Below are 17,500 nucleotides of genomic sequence, written 5' to 3' on the forward strand. Positions count from 1 at the left end.
CATATAAGCTAGTTATGTTTATTTAGCATTCACTCTACCCTGAATTGTGGCACAATATGGACAGATTTCGGAGTACCGATGAACTTTTATGTAAATGTATCAACTTAAGGACAAACATATTACAACGTATATTACAATGGACAATACCAAGTGGACTCCCACTTTTTATCTCTCATGTTTATCTTTTACTTTTTTCTTGGTGACTTCTTCTTTGTGATATAATGCTTGGGAAAGAATATATTAGCGGCTGAAGATAGCTTTATACCATCCTGTCTATCAATTATATACCCATATAATGATGCAACGACTATAAAGCATGAAACACGTGTAAAACCGCGGAATCCTTTGTGTTCTGTTTTTATTTTTATTTTTACGTTTTTAATTTATATATATATATATATATATATATATATATATATATATATATATATATATACACAAATATAATTTGTATGAACGCCTCTAAACCTTGGGTGCAGAAAAATCATTCGTTACAATACAGTTGCTTAAGAGGGCCATCTGATTTAGCAGCCTAATCGGGTTTAGAGGGACCACAAGTTTACGGTCCTGGAAACTTATGATTCATTAATTTTACAGTAGATCCACCGAGCATGGTTACTGCATGGGAATGTGTAGGGGTACGTTTGTGTGTGTGTATGTGTTTGTGAGTGTGTGTGTGTGTATGTGTTTGATGCTCAGTTTTCTTAAGCTTATAATCACTAATATATTTTTTCACACTAATTTCTCGAAACTTAATTTTCTAACTTTGAAAATCAAATAATGAAAATAAAGCCATATTCCTCACATGGAACAAGGGTGAACTTTGCTTCCTTCGAAGAATCTGCAGCATGAAAGTAATAACATTGAAGCCTCTGATATTTTCTATTTTCTTCTCTTACAGATTTATGCCTGAAAATATGTTCCGTCAAATTATGTTAGTTGAATGGACTTTTGTGTTCATACTGTATACGAGATTGGTTTTCGGGCAACACGTTGTGTCAAGTGCATGCACCATATGTATTTGCTATAGGAATGGAATTGTAAATTGTGAACGCCGCCGATTAACTTCAGTCCCCAACAATATCCCGCAAAATACTACATCTTTGTAAGTACTTGACATTTGCTACATATTTTCCACATCCAATGTTTTAAACTCTCATCGATTATGTCCTTAGCGAATCGCTTATGTTGTTGATCTCACAGCTTTAAACACAATGTTTGAGTAAAACAGACCGATATGTTACTTGCTGTGAAGTCAAATAAATTGTTTCTCATTCAATGTATACTTATACTGAATTTATTATTTATAACATTACACAATGATCTGGATCTGACTAGTATCTGAACTTTGGTGTTATTTGTCTGATCCCACCAAATCTCCTGATGGCACATTCAACGAACGGAGAATACGTGTGAACAACACATGCAACCATGGGCAATTGTAAGGCCCTCATCTACGTGTATTTTGTGTTTAAAATTGGTTGCGTTTCAGTTATGAGGACCGACTCCTGTATTTGTCGCAACGATGCGTCACCGGGGTGTCTAGACAGGATTTCTATGCTAATTCTGTCCAGTACACCACCATGTTGTTCTTTGGCATGCTGGTAGAGCACCGAGGTTTGTTTTTGATTATTATAGTCCCTCCAATGTTCGTTTACACGCTCAGCCAAACTTCTTGCCGTCTCACCTATGTATGTCGTGTTTCTGTTTTTACACTCACCATCCATACAGCTTATTTTGTAGACTACATTTCTGGCTTTGCAGTTGGCACCAGGACTATTTTTGCACACACTGCAACTCTCCTCAACACACCTTGTTCTTCTGAAGGGATATGCTTTACATATTATTGATCTAATTGATCTCCCTGGCTTTTCTATAACATTTATCCTCAACTTGGTACTTTTGAGGATTTTTAGAAATCTGCGGGCCAGTTCTCCGTGTGTCGTGGCGTCCACAAACATTACTCCCTGGAACTTGTCGGTATTGTACCACGTGGTCTTTTTGTTTGTTTTGTCACTAATCCTTTGTAGTCTATTCCACTGTTTGTTACGGTATCTAGGTTGTGTTCCATTTGTATCTTTGACAACAATCTCCTCAAATTTCTTGTTAGCTCCTCTGTATACCCGGATTCTATCTTTCTGGCTGTATCCCGAAAATTGCATGCGATGCATGAAGTCTTGAATATGTTTTTGCCCCTCCCATGGACTGCACAGGGGGGGGGGGATATGGTTTTCATTATTCTAACCAAATCGGCTACTAATATATTGATTTTCACACTGTGTGATAGAGCCGAATTCTTATGGATAACATACTTTGAAGATATAGGCTTCATATAATGTGAGTGGAGGATTTGAACTTTGTCATTAATTGTTTCTAGCCAAAGTTCTGTGTAAAGTACTGGGAGTCTCATGTTTAGGTGTCTTGTTGGGTAATCTATTGTTACCTTGATGCTCTGGTGTATTGTATTAGCTATATTCTGGATGTTTTCCATCACGATCTTCTCGTTCTCTTCAGTCTGAATTTTTGATGGTGTTTTGACTACGATGTTAATGTCATCCACATATCTCCCGTATAGTTTGAGTGTTCTTCTTCTTCTTCTTCTTCTTCTTCTTCTTCTTCTTCTTCTTCTTCTTCTTCTTCTTCTTCTCATTCGTATTGTTTTTCTTCTTCTTCTTCTTCTTCTTCTTCTTCTCATTCGTATTGTTTTACTTTTCTTCTTCTTTTTCTTCTTTTTCTTCTTTTTCTTCTTCATTTTCTTCTTCTTCATTTTCTTCTTCTTCTTCTTCTTCTTCTTCGTCTTCTTTTTCTTCGTCTTCTTCTTTTTCTTCTTCTTCTTCTTCTTCTTCTTCTTCTTCTTCTTCTCCTTCTTCTACTCTTCCTCCTTTTTTCTCCTTTTTCTTCTTCATCTCTTCTTCTTCTTCTTCTTCTTCTTCTTCTTCTTCTTCTTCTTCTTCTTTTTCTTCTTCTATTCTTCCTCCTTTTTTCTCCTTTTTCTTCTTCATCTCTTCTTCTTCTTCTTCTTCTTCTTCTTCTTCTTTTTCTTCTTTTTCTTCTTATTCTTCTTTTTCTTCTTCTTCTTCAGCTCATTCGTATTGTTTTCTTTTTCTTCATCTTTTTCTTCTTCTTCTTCTTCTTCTTCTTCTTTTTATTTTTCTTCTTTTTCTTCTTATTTTTCTTCTTCTTCTTCTTCTTCTTCTTCTTCTTCTTCTTCTTCTTCTTCTTCTTCTTACTTCCCCGACATCTTCCCTCTTTACTTTTCTTTTCTTCTTATTCTACGTGAACATCGTTATAATCATCATCATCACCATCATCTTCATCAGAATCCCCATCATCCTTACCATCTTCATATTCCTTTCTTCCTTCTCCTCCTCCTAATTATTCTCCATACTCCTCTAACTTTAATCACTCAATATTGAATATTGTATCATGAAACTATTCTATATTATTTCTAATCTTCTCCCTTTTATAATGCAGAGATCTTTCCTCCAATCAAATTAAAGACATCAAAGATGGATGGTTTGCAAATCTCTCCAATTTAAAAGAATTGTAAGTTGCCTCTGTTTTCTTCGGACTCTTTTACTCACGATATAATTCTCAATGTCTAATATTAATTCATTTACCGATTTGTCTCATTCTCACTCATTAAACACATAATCCATTCTTCTTTTTCTGGAATTCATTGGTTTTTTTTTTGGAAATTTTCTTCACATAATCGCCGTCTTCGACCTAAACATCCTCCTCCACCGCCTACACCACACTCCCCTATTTTACTCTACTCCCCCCTTCTCTACCTAGTCCACCTCATCCTCTTTCTCCTCTCTTCATCCTACTTATGTTCCTTTCTCGTCTTTTAGTTGTTGTCGCTGATTTTCGTTTTGGTTCACTTTTTTGTTGTTATTGTTCTTATTTTTCATCGTCATCATCATGATCATCAATTTGTCTTTCTTCTTTTCTTCTTTATCCGTTTCTTCCGTTTCTTCTTTTTTCGACTTCTTTATTTTCTTCTAAATATTTTTCTTCTTCTTCGTCATCTTTTCCGCTTCTTCCTGTCCTTTTTTCTTCTTCATCATCATCTACACCTTCCTGTTCCTCTTCTTCTTCTTCTTCTTCTTCTTCTTCTTCTTCTTCTTCTTCTTTTTCTTTTTCTTCTTCTTCTTCTTCTTCTTCTTTTCTTTTTCTGCTTCATTTTCTTATTCCTCTGCTTTTGTTGTTGTAGTTTATTTTGTTTGTGTTGTTTTTGTTGTTTTTGTTGTTCTTCTTCTTCTTATTGTCTTTCTTCCTCTTTTTCTGCTTCTTCCTCTGCTTCTCCCTTTTTTTCATTCATTTCTTCTTCATTTCTTCTACATTTCTTCTTCTTCTTCTTCTTCTTCTTCTTCTTCTTCTTCTTCTTCTTCTTCTTCTTTTTCTTCTTCTTCTTCTTCTTCTTCTTTTTCTTCCCCTTCTTCTTCTTCTTCTTCTTCTTCTTCTTCTACTTCTTCTTCTGCATTTGTTGTTGTTGTTGTTGTTCATGTTTTTCTTCTTCATAACCTATTTCTTCTCCTCCTATTCTTCTTCTTCTGTTTCTTCTGATTCTTTGTTTCCTTCTCATTATTCTTCTTCTGCTTCCTCTCTTTCTTGTTATTCATTTCCTTTTTTTGTATTTCTTTTGTCTTCTTTTCTTATTTCTCATCATCTAATTTGCCTTCTTTGTATTCATCTTCTTCTTTACCTCTTTGCTTTAATCCTTCTACATCATTATCATCATTACCGTGATTATCTTCAAGATCATCACCATCTTCTTCCTCATTATCATCATAAACATCATCATTATCATCATAAACATCATCATTATCATCATAAACATCATCATTATCATCATAAACATCATCATTATCATCATCAACCCTATCATCGACAGTATCATTATCATTAAGGTGATCTCCGTCATAATGTTCAAATGCATCGTCATTTTTGAGTTGATGATGTCAAAATTACCATCATCATCATCATCATAATCATCGTCATCATCATCATCATCGTCATCATCATTATCATCATCGTCGTAGTCATCATCATCATCATCATAATCATCGTCATCATCATCATCATCGTCATCATCATCATCAACATCAACGTCATCATCATCATCATCATCATCATCATCATCATCATCGTCATCATCACCATCATCACCATCATCATCATCATTAGTAGCATTCTAAACTTTAACGTGATCATAAATTTTATCGTCGTCCCGTTCTTCATCATAATTTGCGTCGTCGTCGTCCTCATCATCATCATCATCTCCATCCTTATTATCACCATCATTTCCACGATCATTTCCATAATGAGCATTAGCCTCACCACAATGATCATGATTATCATAGACATCAATATCCTCAACATCATCATCATACTTATCATCAACACCATCATTACCATCATCATCACGTCCATCATTTTCCACATCATCATGATCATCATCCTAACCCTTTGCCATCCTCAAGGTCACAGTTGTACTTATCGTCACCATCATCTTCATCAGAATCCCCATCAGCAATACCATCTTCATATTCCTTTCTTCCTCATCCTCCTAATTAATCTCCATATTCCCCTCACTTTTATCACTCAATATTGAAGGTTGTATCACGAAACTATTCCATTTCATTTCTAATCTTCTCCAATATATTATGCAGATATCTTTCCTCCAATCAAATTCAAGACATCAAAGATGGATCGTTTGCAAATCTCTCCAATTTGACATATTTGTAAGTTGTCTCTGTTTTCTTCAGACTCTTTTACTCAAGATATAATTCTCAATGTTTAATATTAAATCATTTACCGATTTGTCTCATTCTCACTCTTTAAACACATAATCCATTCTTCTTTTCTGGTATTCATTATTTTTTGGTTATTTTCTTCTTCACATACTCGTTGTCGTCGTCCTGAAACTCCTCCGCCGCGCCTTCACCACACGCCCCTATTTTACTCTACTCCCCCATTCTCCTCCTCATCCGCCTCGTCATTTTTATCCAGTCTTCCTCCCGCTTCAGTTCCATTCTCGCGTCCTTATTGTTTCACAGTTTGTTGTTGTTGTTGTTCTTCATTATCATCACCATCAACATCAACTTGATTTTTTCTTCTCTTCTTTTTCCGTTTCTTCTTCTTCTTCTTCTTCTTCTTCTTCTCCTTCTTCTTCTTCTTCGTCTTCTTCTTCTTCTTCTTCTTCTTCTTCTTCTTCTTCTTCTTCTTCTTCTTCTTCTCCTTCTTCTTCTTCTTCGTCTTCTTCTTCTTTTTCTTCTTCGTCTTCTTCTTCTTCTTCTTCTTCTTCTTCTTCTTCTTCTTCTTCTTCTTCTTATTGTACGTGATCATCTACTTATACTTCTATTCCCTTTCGTCTTCTTTATATTATTTTCTCTTTCATCCTTTTTCATTCTTTTTCTTCTTCTTGATAATATACTCTTTCTCCTCATATCGCTTCTTCATTTTCTTCCCATCCGTCTTCTTCTTTCTGCATTTCTTCATTTTTCTTCTTATTCTGCTTTTTCTTTATCTGCTTCTTTTTTCTCTTTTTTCCTCTTCCCCTTTTTTTTCTTTTTCTAATTCTTCTTCCTCTTCTCTTTCGTCTTAATATTCTCCTCCTCTTCCTTCTTGGTCTTCTTATTCTTCGCTTTCTTCGTCTTCTTCTTGTTCTTCTTCGCCTTCGTCTTCTTCGTCTTCTTCGTCTGCTTCTTCGTCTTCTTTTTCTGCTTCTTCTTTTCTCTTTCTTCCTCTTCCTCTTTTATCTCCATTTTGTACTTCTTTTTCTCATCCTTATCCTTTTTCTTCTTATTTTCCTCCTACTCCATCTTGTACTTCTTCGCTCTCTTCTTCATCTTCATCTTCCTCTTGTTTTTGTACTCCTTCTTCTTCTTCTTCTTCTTCTTCTTCTTCTTCTTCTTCTTCTTCCTCTTCTTCTTCTTCTTCTTCTTCTTCTTCTCATGTTCGTCGTAATGACCATCATCATCATAAACATTGGCATCATCACGATCATCATCATGATCCTCCTCCTCCTCTTCCTCCTCCTCATCATCACCATCATCTTCATCAGAATCCCCATCAGCTGTACCATCTTCCTATTCCTTTCTTCCTCATCCTCCTATTTATTCTCCACATTCATCTCACTTTTATCACTCAATATTGAATATTGTATCACGAAACTATTCCATATTATTTCTAATCTTCTCCCTTTTACAATGCAGAAATCTTCACAACAATACAATTCAAGACATCAAATCTGGATCGTTTGCAAATCTCTACAATTTGACATATTTGTAAGTTGCCTCTTCTGTTTTCTTCAGACTCTTTCACTCACGATATAATTCTCAATGTTTAATATTAAATCATTTACCGATTTGTCTCATTCTCACTCTTTAAACACATAATCCATTCTTCCTTTTCTGGAATTAATTCGTCTTTCTGGTTATTTTCTTCTTCACATACTCGTTGTCGTCGTCCTGAAACTCCTCATCCGCCACCTACACCACACGCTCCTATTCTACTCTACTGCCACATTCTCCTCCCCATCCGCCCTGCCTCCTTATCCTTGTCTTCCTCCCACTTTAGTTCCATTCACGTTTTCTTCTTCTTCTTCTTCTTCTTCTTCTTCTTCTTCTTCTTCTTCTTCTTCTTCTTCTTCTCATTCGTATTGTTTTCCTTTTTCTTCTTCTTCTTCTTCTTCTTCTTCTTCTTCTTCTTCTTCTTCTACTCTTCTTTTCTCCTTTTTCTTCTTCATCTCTTCCTCTACTTCTTCTTCTTCTTCTTCTTCTTCTTCTTCTTCTTCTTATTATTATTATTATTATTATTATTATTATTATTATTCTTTCTCTTATACTTCTTGTTCTTGTTCTTGTTCTTGTTCTTGTTATTCTTCTTCCTCTTCTTCTTCTTCTTCTTCTTCTTCTTCTTCTTCTTCTTCTTCTTTTTCTTCTTTTTCTTCTTCTTCTTGCTCTTGTTCTTGTTCTTCTTCTACTTCTCTTTTTCTTCTTCTTACTTCCACGACTTCTTCGTCCCTCTTTACTTTTCTTTTTCTTCTTATTCTACGCTAACATCGCTATAGTCATCATCGTCTCCATCATCTTTATCAGAAGCCCAATCAGCAATACCATCTTCATATTCCTTTCTTCCTCATCCTCCTAATTCATCTCCATACTCCTCTAACTCTAATCACTCATTATTGAATATTGTATCATGAAACTATTCTATATTATTTCTAATCTTCTCCCTTTTATAATGCAGAGATCTTTCCTCCAATCAAATTAAAGACATCAAAGATGGATGGTTTGCAAATCTCTACAATTTACAAAGATTGTAAGTTGCCTCTTCTGTTTTCTTCAGACTCTTTCACTCACGATATAATTCTCAATGTTTAATATTAAATCATTTACCGATTTGTCTCATTGTCACTCTTTAAACACATAATTCATTCTTCTTTTCCTGGAATTCATTCGTTTTTTTTTTGGTTATTTTCTTCTTCACATACTCGTTGTCGTCGTCCTGGAACTCCTCCTCTGCCGTCTACGCCACACTCTCCTATTCTACTCTACTGCCTCATTCTCCTCCTCAGTCGCCTCCTCCTCTTTATCCAGTCTTCCTCTTACTTCAGTTACATTCTCTTGTTGTCTCGAATTCGTTGTTCTTCTTCTTGTTCTTCCTCATCATCATGAGCATCAACTTGTATTCTTTCTGCTCTTCTTCTTCTTCTTCTTCTTCTTCTTCTTCTTCTTCTTCTTCTTCTTCTTCTTCTTCTTCCTCTTCTTCTTCTTCTTCTTCTTCATTTTTTCTTCTTCTTCTTCTTCTTCTTCTTCTTCTTCTCCTGTTTCTTCTTCTTCTGCATTTGCTTCATCTTCTTCTTCTTCTTCTTCTTCTTCTTCGTCTCCTTTTCTTCTTCTTCTTCTTCTTCTTCTTCTTCTTCTTCTTCTTCTTCTTCTTCAACTTCTGTATTTGCTTCATCTTCTCCTTCTTCTTCTCCTTCTTCTTCTTCTTCATTTTCTTCTTCTTCATTTTCTTCTTCTTCTTCTTCTTCTTCTTCTTCTTCTCCTGTTTCTTCTTCTTCTGCATTTGCTTCATCTTCTTCTTCTTCTTCTTCTTCTTCTTCTTCTTCTTCTTCTTCTTTTTCTTCTTCTTCTTGCTCTTGTTCTTGTTCTTCTTCTACTTCTCTTTTTCTTCTTCTTACTTCCACGACTTCTTCGTCCCTCTTTACTTTTCTTTTTCTTCTTATTCTACGCTAACATCGCTATAGTCATCATCGTCTCCATCATCTTTATCAGAAGCCCAATCAGCAATACCATCTTCATATTCCTTTCTTCCTCATCCTCCTAATTCATCTCCATACTCCTCTAACTCTAATCACTCATTATTGAATATTGTATCATGAAACTATTCTATATTATTTCTAATCTTCTCCCTTTTATAATGCAGAGATCTTTCCTCCAATCAAATTAAAGACATCAAAGATGGATGGTTTGCAAATCTCTACAATTTACAAAGATTGTAAGTTGCCTCTTCTGTTTTCTTCAGACTCTTTCACTCACGATATAATTCTCAATGTTTAATATTAAATCATTTACCGATTTGTCTCATTGTCACTCTTTAAACACATAATTCATTCTTCTTTTCCTGGAATTCATTCGTTTTTTTTTTGGTTATTTTCTTCTTCACATACTCGTTGTCGTCGTCCTGGAACTCCTCCTCTGCCGTCTACGCCACACTCTCCTATTCTACTCTACTGCCTCATTCTCCTCCTCAGTCGCCTCCTCCTCTTTATCCAGTCTTCCTCTTACTTCAGTTACATTCTCTTGTTGTCTCGAATTCGTTGTTCTTCTTCTTGTTCTTCCTCATCATCATGAGCATCAACTTGTATTCTTTCTGCTCTTCTTCTTCTTCTTCTTCTTCTTCTTCTTCTTCTTCTTCTTCTTCTTCCTCTTCTTCTTCTTCTTCTTCATTTTTTCTTCTTCTTCTTCTTCTTCTTCTTCTTCTTCTTCTTCTCCTGTTTCTTCTTCTTCTGCATTTGCTTCATCTTCTTCTTCTTCTTCTTCTGCTTCTCCTTTTCTTCTTCTTCTTCTTCTTCTTCTTCTTCTTCTTCTTCTTCAACTTCTGTATTTGCTTCATCTTCTCCTTCTTCTTCTCCTTCTTCTTCTTCTTCATTTTCTGCTTCTTCTTCATTTTCTTCTTCTTCTTCTTCTTCTTCTTCTTCTTCTTCTTCTTCTCCTGTTTCTTCTTCTGCTGCATTTGCTTCATCATCTTCTTCTTCTTCTTCTTCTTCTTCTTCTTCTTCTTCTTCAACTTCTTCTTCTCCTTTTGTTTCTTCTTCTTCTTCTTCTTCTTCTTCTTCTTCAACTTCTGCATTTGCTTCATCTTCTTCTTCTTCTTCTTTTTCTTCTTCTTCTTCTTCTTCTTCTTCTTCTTCTTCTTCTTCTTCTTCCTCTTCTTCTCCTTCTCCTGTTTCTTCTTCTTCTGCATTTGCTTCATCTTCTTCTTCTTCTTCTTCTTCTTCTTCTTCTTCTTCTTCTTCTTCTTCTTCTTCTTCTTCTTCTTTCTCTTCTACTTTGTTATTATTGTAGGTAGTCTGTTTGTTTTTGTTGTTTCTGTTATTGTTTTTCTTCTTGTTCTTTTTCTTCTTCTCCTTCTTCTTCTCCTTTATGTATACTTCTGCTTTTCTTGTTATTGTTGTTGTTCTTCATGTTTTCTTCTTCTTCATAATCTATTTCTTGTCCTCCCATTCTTCTTCTTCTGTTTCTTCTGATTCTTCGTTTCCTTCTCCTTATTCTTCTCCCTCTTTTTCTTCTTATTCATTTCCTTTTGTTGTATTTCTTTTGTCGTCTTTACTTCTTTCTCATCAACTAATTTGCCTTCTTTGTCTTCATCTTCTTCTTTACCTCTTTCTTTTAATCCTTCTACATCATTATCATCTTTACCGTGATTATCTTCAAGATAATCAGCATCTTCATCCGCCGCCACCTCCTAATACCCATCGTCATTATCATAAGGATCTTCATCAAAATCAACATCGTCGTCTTTATCATCGTTGTCAATATTATCATTATCATCAATCTAAACCTGAACGTCATCATCAGCATCATTGTGATCACAAACTTCATCATCATCATCAACATCATCATTATCATCATCAACATCATCATTATCTTCATCAACCGTATCAGCAAGAGTATCATTATAATTAAGGTGATCACCGTCATCATGTTCAAACGCATCGTCATTTTCGACGAGTTGATGATGTCAAAATTATCATCATCATCATCATCATCATCATCATCATCATCATCATCATCATCATCATCATCATCATCACCATCATCTTCATCAGAATCCCCATCAGCTGTACCATCTTCATATTCCTTTCTTCCTCATCCTCCTAATTATTCTCCATATTCCTCTAACTCTTATCAATCAATATTGAATATTGTATCACGAAACTATTCCATATTATTTCTAATCTTCTCCCTTTTACAATGCAGAAATCTTCACAACAATACAATTCAAGACATCAAATCTGGATCGTTTGCAAATCTCTACAATTTGACATATTTGTAAGTTGCCTCTTCTGTTTTCTTCAGACTCTTTCACTCACGATATAATTCTCAATGTTTAATATTAAATCATTTACCGATTTGTCTCATTCTCACTCTTTAAACACATAATCCATTCTTCCTTTTCTGGAATTCATTCGTTTTTCTGGTTATTTTCTTCTTCACATACTCGTTGTCGTCGTCCTGAAACTCCTCATCCGCCACCTACACCACACGCTCCTATTCTACTCTACTGTCACATTCTCCTCCCCATCCGCCCTGCCTTCTTAGCCTTGTCTTCCTCCCACTTTAGTTCCATTCTCGTTTTCTTCTTCTTCTTCTTCTTCTTCTTCTTCTTCTTCTTCTTCTTCTTCTCATTCGTATTGTTTTCCTTTTTCTTCTTCTTCTTCTTCTTCTTCTTCTTCTTCTTCTTCTTCTTCTTCTTCTTCTTCTTCTTCTACTCTTCTTTTCTCCTTTTTCTTCTTCATCTCTTCCTATTCTTCTTCTTCTTCTTCTTCTTCTTATTATTATTATTATTATTATTATTATTATTATTATTATTCTTTCTCTTATACTTGTTGTTGTTGTTGTTGTTGTTGTTATTGTTGTTGTTGTTGTTGTTGTTGTTCTTTTTCTTCTTCTTCTTCTTCTTTTTCTTCTTGTTCTTGCTCTTGTTCTTGTTCTTCTTCTACTCTTTTTTTTCTTCTTACTTCCCCGACTTCTTCGTCCCTCTTTACTTTTCTTTTTCTTCTTATTCTACGCTAACATCGCTATAGTCATCATCGTCTCCATCATCTTTATCAGAAGCCCAATCAGCAATACCATCTTCATATTCCTTTCTTCCTCATCCTCCTAATTCATCTCCATACTCCTCTAACTCTAATCACTCATTATTGAATATTGTATCATGAAACTATTCTATATTATTTCTAATCTTCTCCCTTTTATAATGCAGAGAACTTTCCTCCAATCAAATTAAAGACATCAAAGATGGATGGTTTGCAAATCTCTACAATTTACAAAGATTGTAAGTTGCCTCTTCTGTTTTCTTCAGACTCTTTCACTCACGATATAATTCTCAATGTTTAATATTAAATCATTTACCGATTTGTCTCATTGTCACTCTTTAAACACATAATTCATTCTTCTTTTCCTGGAATTCATTCGTTTTTTTTTTGGTTATTTTCTTCTTCACATACTCGTTGTCGTCGTCCTGGAACTCCTCCTCTGCCGTCTACGCCACACTCTCCTATTCTACTCTACTGCCTCATTCTCCTCCTCAGTCGCCTCCTCCTCTTTATCCAGTCTTCCTCCTACTTCAGTTACATTCTCTTGTTGTCTCGAATTCGTTGTTCTCCTTCTTGTTCTTCCACATCATCATGAGCATCAACTTGTATTCTTTCTGCTCTTCTTCTTCTTCTTCTTCTTCTTCTTCTTCTTCTTCTTCTTCTTCTTCTTCATTTTCTTCTTCTTCTACTTCTTCTTCTTTTTCTTCTTCTTCTTCTTCTTCTTCTTCTTCTTCTTCTTCTCCTTCTCCTGTTTCTTCTTCTTCTGCATTTGCTTCATCTTCTTCTTCTTCTTCTTCTTCTTCTCCTTTTTGTTTCTTCTTCTTCTTCTTCTTCTTCTTCAACTTCTGTATTTGCTTCATCTTCTCCTTCTTATTCTTCTTCTTCTTCTTCTCCTTCTTCTCCTTCTTCTTCTTCTTCTTCTTCTTCATTTTCTTCTTCTTCTTCTTCTTCTCCTTCTCCTGTTTCTTCTTCTTCTGCATTTGCTTCATCTTCTTCTTATTTTTCTTCTTCTTCTTCTTCTTCTTCTTCTTCTTCTCCTTTTGTTTCTTCTTCTTCTTCTTCTTCTTCTTCTTCGTCTTCTTTTTCTTCTTCAACTTCTTCTTCAACTTCTGCATTTGCTTCTTCTTCTTCTTCTTCTTCTTCTTCTTCTTCTTCTTCTTCTTTGTTATTATTGTAGGTATTCTGTCTGTTTTTGTTGTTTTTGTTATTGTTGTTCTTCTTGTTCGTTTTCTTCTTCTTCTTCTTCTTCTTCTTCTTCTTCTTCTTCTTCTTCTTCTCCTTCTCCTGTTTCTTCTTCTGCATTTGCTTCATCTTCTTCTTCTTCTTCTTCTTCTTCTTCTTCCTCTTCTTCTTCTTCTTCTTCTTCTTCTTCTTCTTCTTCTTCTTCTTCTTCAACTTCTGCATTTGCTTCATCTTCTTCTTCTTCTTCTTCTTCTTCTTCTTCTTCTTCTTCTTCTTCTTCTTCTTCTTCTTCTTTTTCTTCTACTTTGTTATTATTGTAGGTATTCTGTTTGTTTTTGTTGTTTCTGTTATTGTTTTTCTTCTTGTTCTTTTTCTTCTTCTCCTTCTTCTTCTCCTGTATGTATACTTCTGCTTTTCTTGTTATTGTTGTTGTTCTTCATGTTTTCTTCTTCATAATCTATTTCTTGTCCTCCCATTCTTCTTCTTCTGTTTCTTCTGATTCTTCGTTTCCTTCTCCTTATTCTTCTCCCTCTTTTTCTTCTTATTCATTTCCTTTTGTTGTGTTTCTTTTGTCGTCTTTACTTCTTTCTCATCAACTAATTTGCCTTCTTTGTTTTCATCTTCTTCTTTACCTCTTTCCTTTAATCCTTCTACATCATTATCATCTTTACCGTGATTATCTTCAAGATAATCAGCATCTTCATCCGCCGCCACCTCCTAATACCCATCGTCATTATCATAAGGATCTTCATCAAAATCAACATCGTCGTCTTTATCATCGTTGTCAATATTATCAATATCATCAATCTAAACCTGAACGTCATCATCAGCCTCATTGTGATCACAAACTTCATCATCATCATCAACATCATCATTATCATCATCAACATCATCATTATCTTCATCAACCGTATCAACGAGAGTATCATTATAATTAAGGTGATCACCGTCATCATGTTCAAACGCATCGTCATTTTCGACGAGTTGATGATGTCAAAATTATCATCGTCATCATCATCATCATCATCATCATCATCATCATCATCATCATCATCATCACCATCATCTTCATCAGAATCCCCATCAGCTGTACCATCTTCATATTCCTTTCTTCCTCATCCTCCTAATTAATCTCCATATTCCTCTCACTCTTATCAATCAATATTGAATATTGTATCACGAAACTATTCCATATTATTTCTAATCTTCTCCCTTTTACAATGCAGAAATCTTCACAACAATACAATTCAAGACATCAAATCTGGATCGTTTGCAAATCTCTACAATTTGACATATTTGTAAGTTGCCTCTTCTGTTTTCTTCAGACTCTTTCACTCACGATATAATTCTCAATGTTTAATATTAAATCATTTACCGATTTGTCTCATTCTCACTCTTTAAACACATAATCCATTCTTCCTTTTCTGGAATTCATTCGTCTTTCTGGTTATTTTCTTCTTCACATACTCGTTGTCGTCGTCCTGAAACTCCTCATCCGCCACCTACACCACACGCTCCTATTCTACTCTACTGCCACATTCTCCTCCCCATCCGCCCTGCCTCCTTATCCTTGTCTTCCTCCCACTTTAGTTCCATTCTCGTTTTCTTCTTTTTCTTCTTCTTCATCTTCTTCTTCTTCTTCTTCTTCTTCTTGTTCTTCTTCTTCTCATTCGTATTGTTTTCCTTTTCTTCTTCTTCTTCTTCTTCTTCTTCTTCTTCTTCTTTTTCTTCTTCTTCTTATTCTTTCTCTTATTCTTCTTGTTCTTGTTCTTGTTCTTCTTCTTCTTCTTCTTCTTCTTCTTCTTCTTCTTCTTCTTCTTTTTCTTCTTGTTCTTCTTCTACTTCTCTTTTTCTTCTTCTTACTTCCCCGACTTCTTCGTCCCTCTTTACTTTTCTTTTTCTTCTTATTCTACGCTAACATCGTTATAGTCATCATCGTCTCCATCATCTTTATCAGAAGCCCAATCAGCAATGCCATCTTCATATTCCTTTCTTCCTCATCCTCCTAATTCATCTCCATACTCCTCTAACTCTAATCACTCATTATTGAATATTGTATCACGAAACTATTCTATATTATTTCTAATCGTCTCCCTTTTATAATGCAGAGAACTTTCCTCCAATCAAATTAAAGACATCAAAGATGGATGGTTTGCAAATATTTCCAATTTAAAAACATTGTAAGTTGCCTCTGTTTCCTTCGGACTCTTTTACTCACGATATAATTCTCAATGTTTAATATTAATTCATTTACCGATTTGTCTCATTCTCACTCATTAAACACATAATCCATTCTTCTTTTTCTGGAATTCATTGGTTTTTTTTTTGGAAATTTTCTTCACATAATCGCCGTCTTCGACCTAAACATCCTCCTCCACCGCCTACACCACACTCCCCTATTTTACTCTACTCCCCCCTTCTCTACCTAGTCCACCTCATCCTCTTTCTCCTCTCTTCATCCTACTTATGTTCCTTTCTCGTCTTTTAGTTGTTGTCGCTGATTTTCGTTTAGGTTCACTTTTTTGTTGTTATTGTTCTTATTTTTCATCATCATCAACATGATCATCAATTTGTCTTTCTTCTTTTCTTCTTTATCCGTTTCTTCCGTTTCTTCTTTTTTCGACTTCTTCTTCTTTATTTTCTTCTAAATATTTTTCTTCTTCTTCGTCATCTTTTCCGCTTCTTCCTGTCCTTTTTTCTTCTTCATCATCATCTACACCTTCCTGTTCCTCTTCTTCTTCTTGTTCTTCTTCTTGTTCTTCTTCTTGTTTTCTTCTTCTGCTTTATTTTCTTATTCCTGTTCTGTTGTTGTTGTTGTAGTTTATTTTGTTTGTGTTGTTTTTGTTGTTTTTGTTGTTGTTTTTCTTATTATTGTCTCTCCTCCTCTTTTTTTCTGCTTTTTCCTCTGCTTCTCCCCTTTCTTCATTCATTTCTTCTTCATTTCTTCTACATTTCTTCTTCTTCTTCTGCTTCTTCTTCTTCTTCTACTTCTTCTTCTTCTTCTTCTTCTTCTTCTTCTTCTCTTCTTCTTCTTCTTCTTCTATACTTCTGCATTTGTTGTTGTTGTTCATGTTTTTCTGCTTCATAATCTATTTCTTCTCCTACTTTTCTTCTCCTTCGTCTGTTTCTTCTGATTCTTCGTTTTCTTCTCATTATTCTTCTTCTTCTTCCTCTCTTTCTTGTTATTCATTTCCTTTTTTTGTATTTCTTTTGTCTTCTTTTCTTCTTTCTCATCATCTAATTTGCCTTCTTTGTATTCATCTTCTTCTCGTCGTTTTTGAGTTGATGATGTCAAAATTATCATCATCATCATCATTATCATCGTCATCATCATCATCATCGTCATCATCAACATCATCATCATCATCATCAACGTCATCATCATCATCATCATCATCATCACCATCATCATCGTCATCATCATCATCATCGTCATCATCATCATCATCATCATCATCATCGTTATCATCATCATCATCATCATCACCATCATCATCACCATCGTCATCATCACCATCATTATCGTCATCATCATCATCATCATCATCAACGTCATCATCATCATCATCATAATCATCGTCATCATCATCATCATCGTCATCATCATCATCAACATCAACGTCATCATCATCATCATCATCATCATCATCATCATCATCGTCATCATCACCATCATCACCATCATCATCATCATTAGTAGCATTCTAAACTTTAACGTGATCATAAATTTTATCGTCGTCCCGTTCTTCATCATCATTTGCGTCGTCGTCGTCCTCATCATCATCATCATCTCCATCCTTATTATCACCATCATTTCCACGATCATTTCCATAATGAGCATTAGCCTCACCACAATGATCATGATTATCATAGACATCAATATCCTCAACATCATCATCATACTTATCATCAACACCATCATTACCATCATCATCACGTCCATAATTTTCCACATCATCATGATCATCATCCTAACCCTTTGCC

The 17,500-nt window shown here is 34.9% G+C and overlaps 1 protein-coding gene across 1 annotated transcript in view; it reads left to right on the forward strand.

The window, feature by feature from the left end:
• LOC106876120 (uncharacterized) overlaps positions 1-17,500 on the forward strand; it is a 138,795-nt gene that overhangs the window by 34,450 nt on the left and 86,845 nt on the right. The window contains exons 2-11 of the mRNA XM_089346163.1: positions 902-1,105; positions 3,475-3,546; positions 5,676-5,747; positions 7,221-7,292; positions 8,257-8,328; positions 9,439-9,510; positions 11,496-11,567; positions 12,502-12,573; positions 14,743-14,814; positions 15,625-15,696. Coding sequence (XP_089202289.1) covers positions 906-1,105; positions 3,475-3,546; positions 5,676-5,747; positions 7,221-7,292; positions 8,257-8,328; positions 9,439-9,510; positions 11,496-11,567; positions 12,502-12,573; positions 14,743-14,814; positions 15,625-15,696 — 848 coding nt within the window. The 5' untranslated portion in view covers positions 902-905. The remainder of the gene's footprint in view (positions 1-901; positions 1,106-3,474; positions 3,547-5,675; positions 5,748-7,220; positions 7,293-8,256; positions 8,329-9,438; positions 9,511-11,495; positions 11,568-12,501; positions 12,574-14,742; positions 14,815-15,624; positions 15,697-17,500) is intronic.

The sequence above is a fragment of the Octopus bimaculoides genome, chromosome 30 (genome assembly GCF_046866305.1).
Source record: "Octopus bimaculoides isolate indiv1 chromosome 30, ASM4686630v1, whole genome shotgun sequence".
Taxonomy (NCBI): Eukaryota; Metazoa; Mollusca; class Cephalopoda; order Octopoda; family Octopodidae; genus Octopus; species Octopus bimaculoides.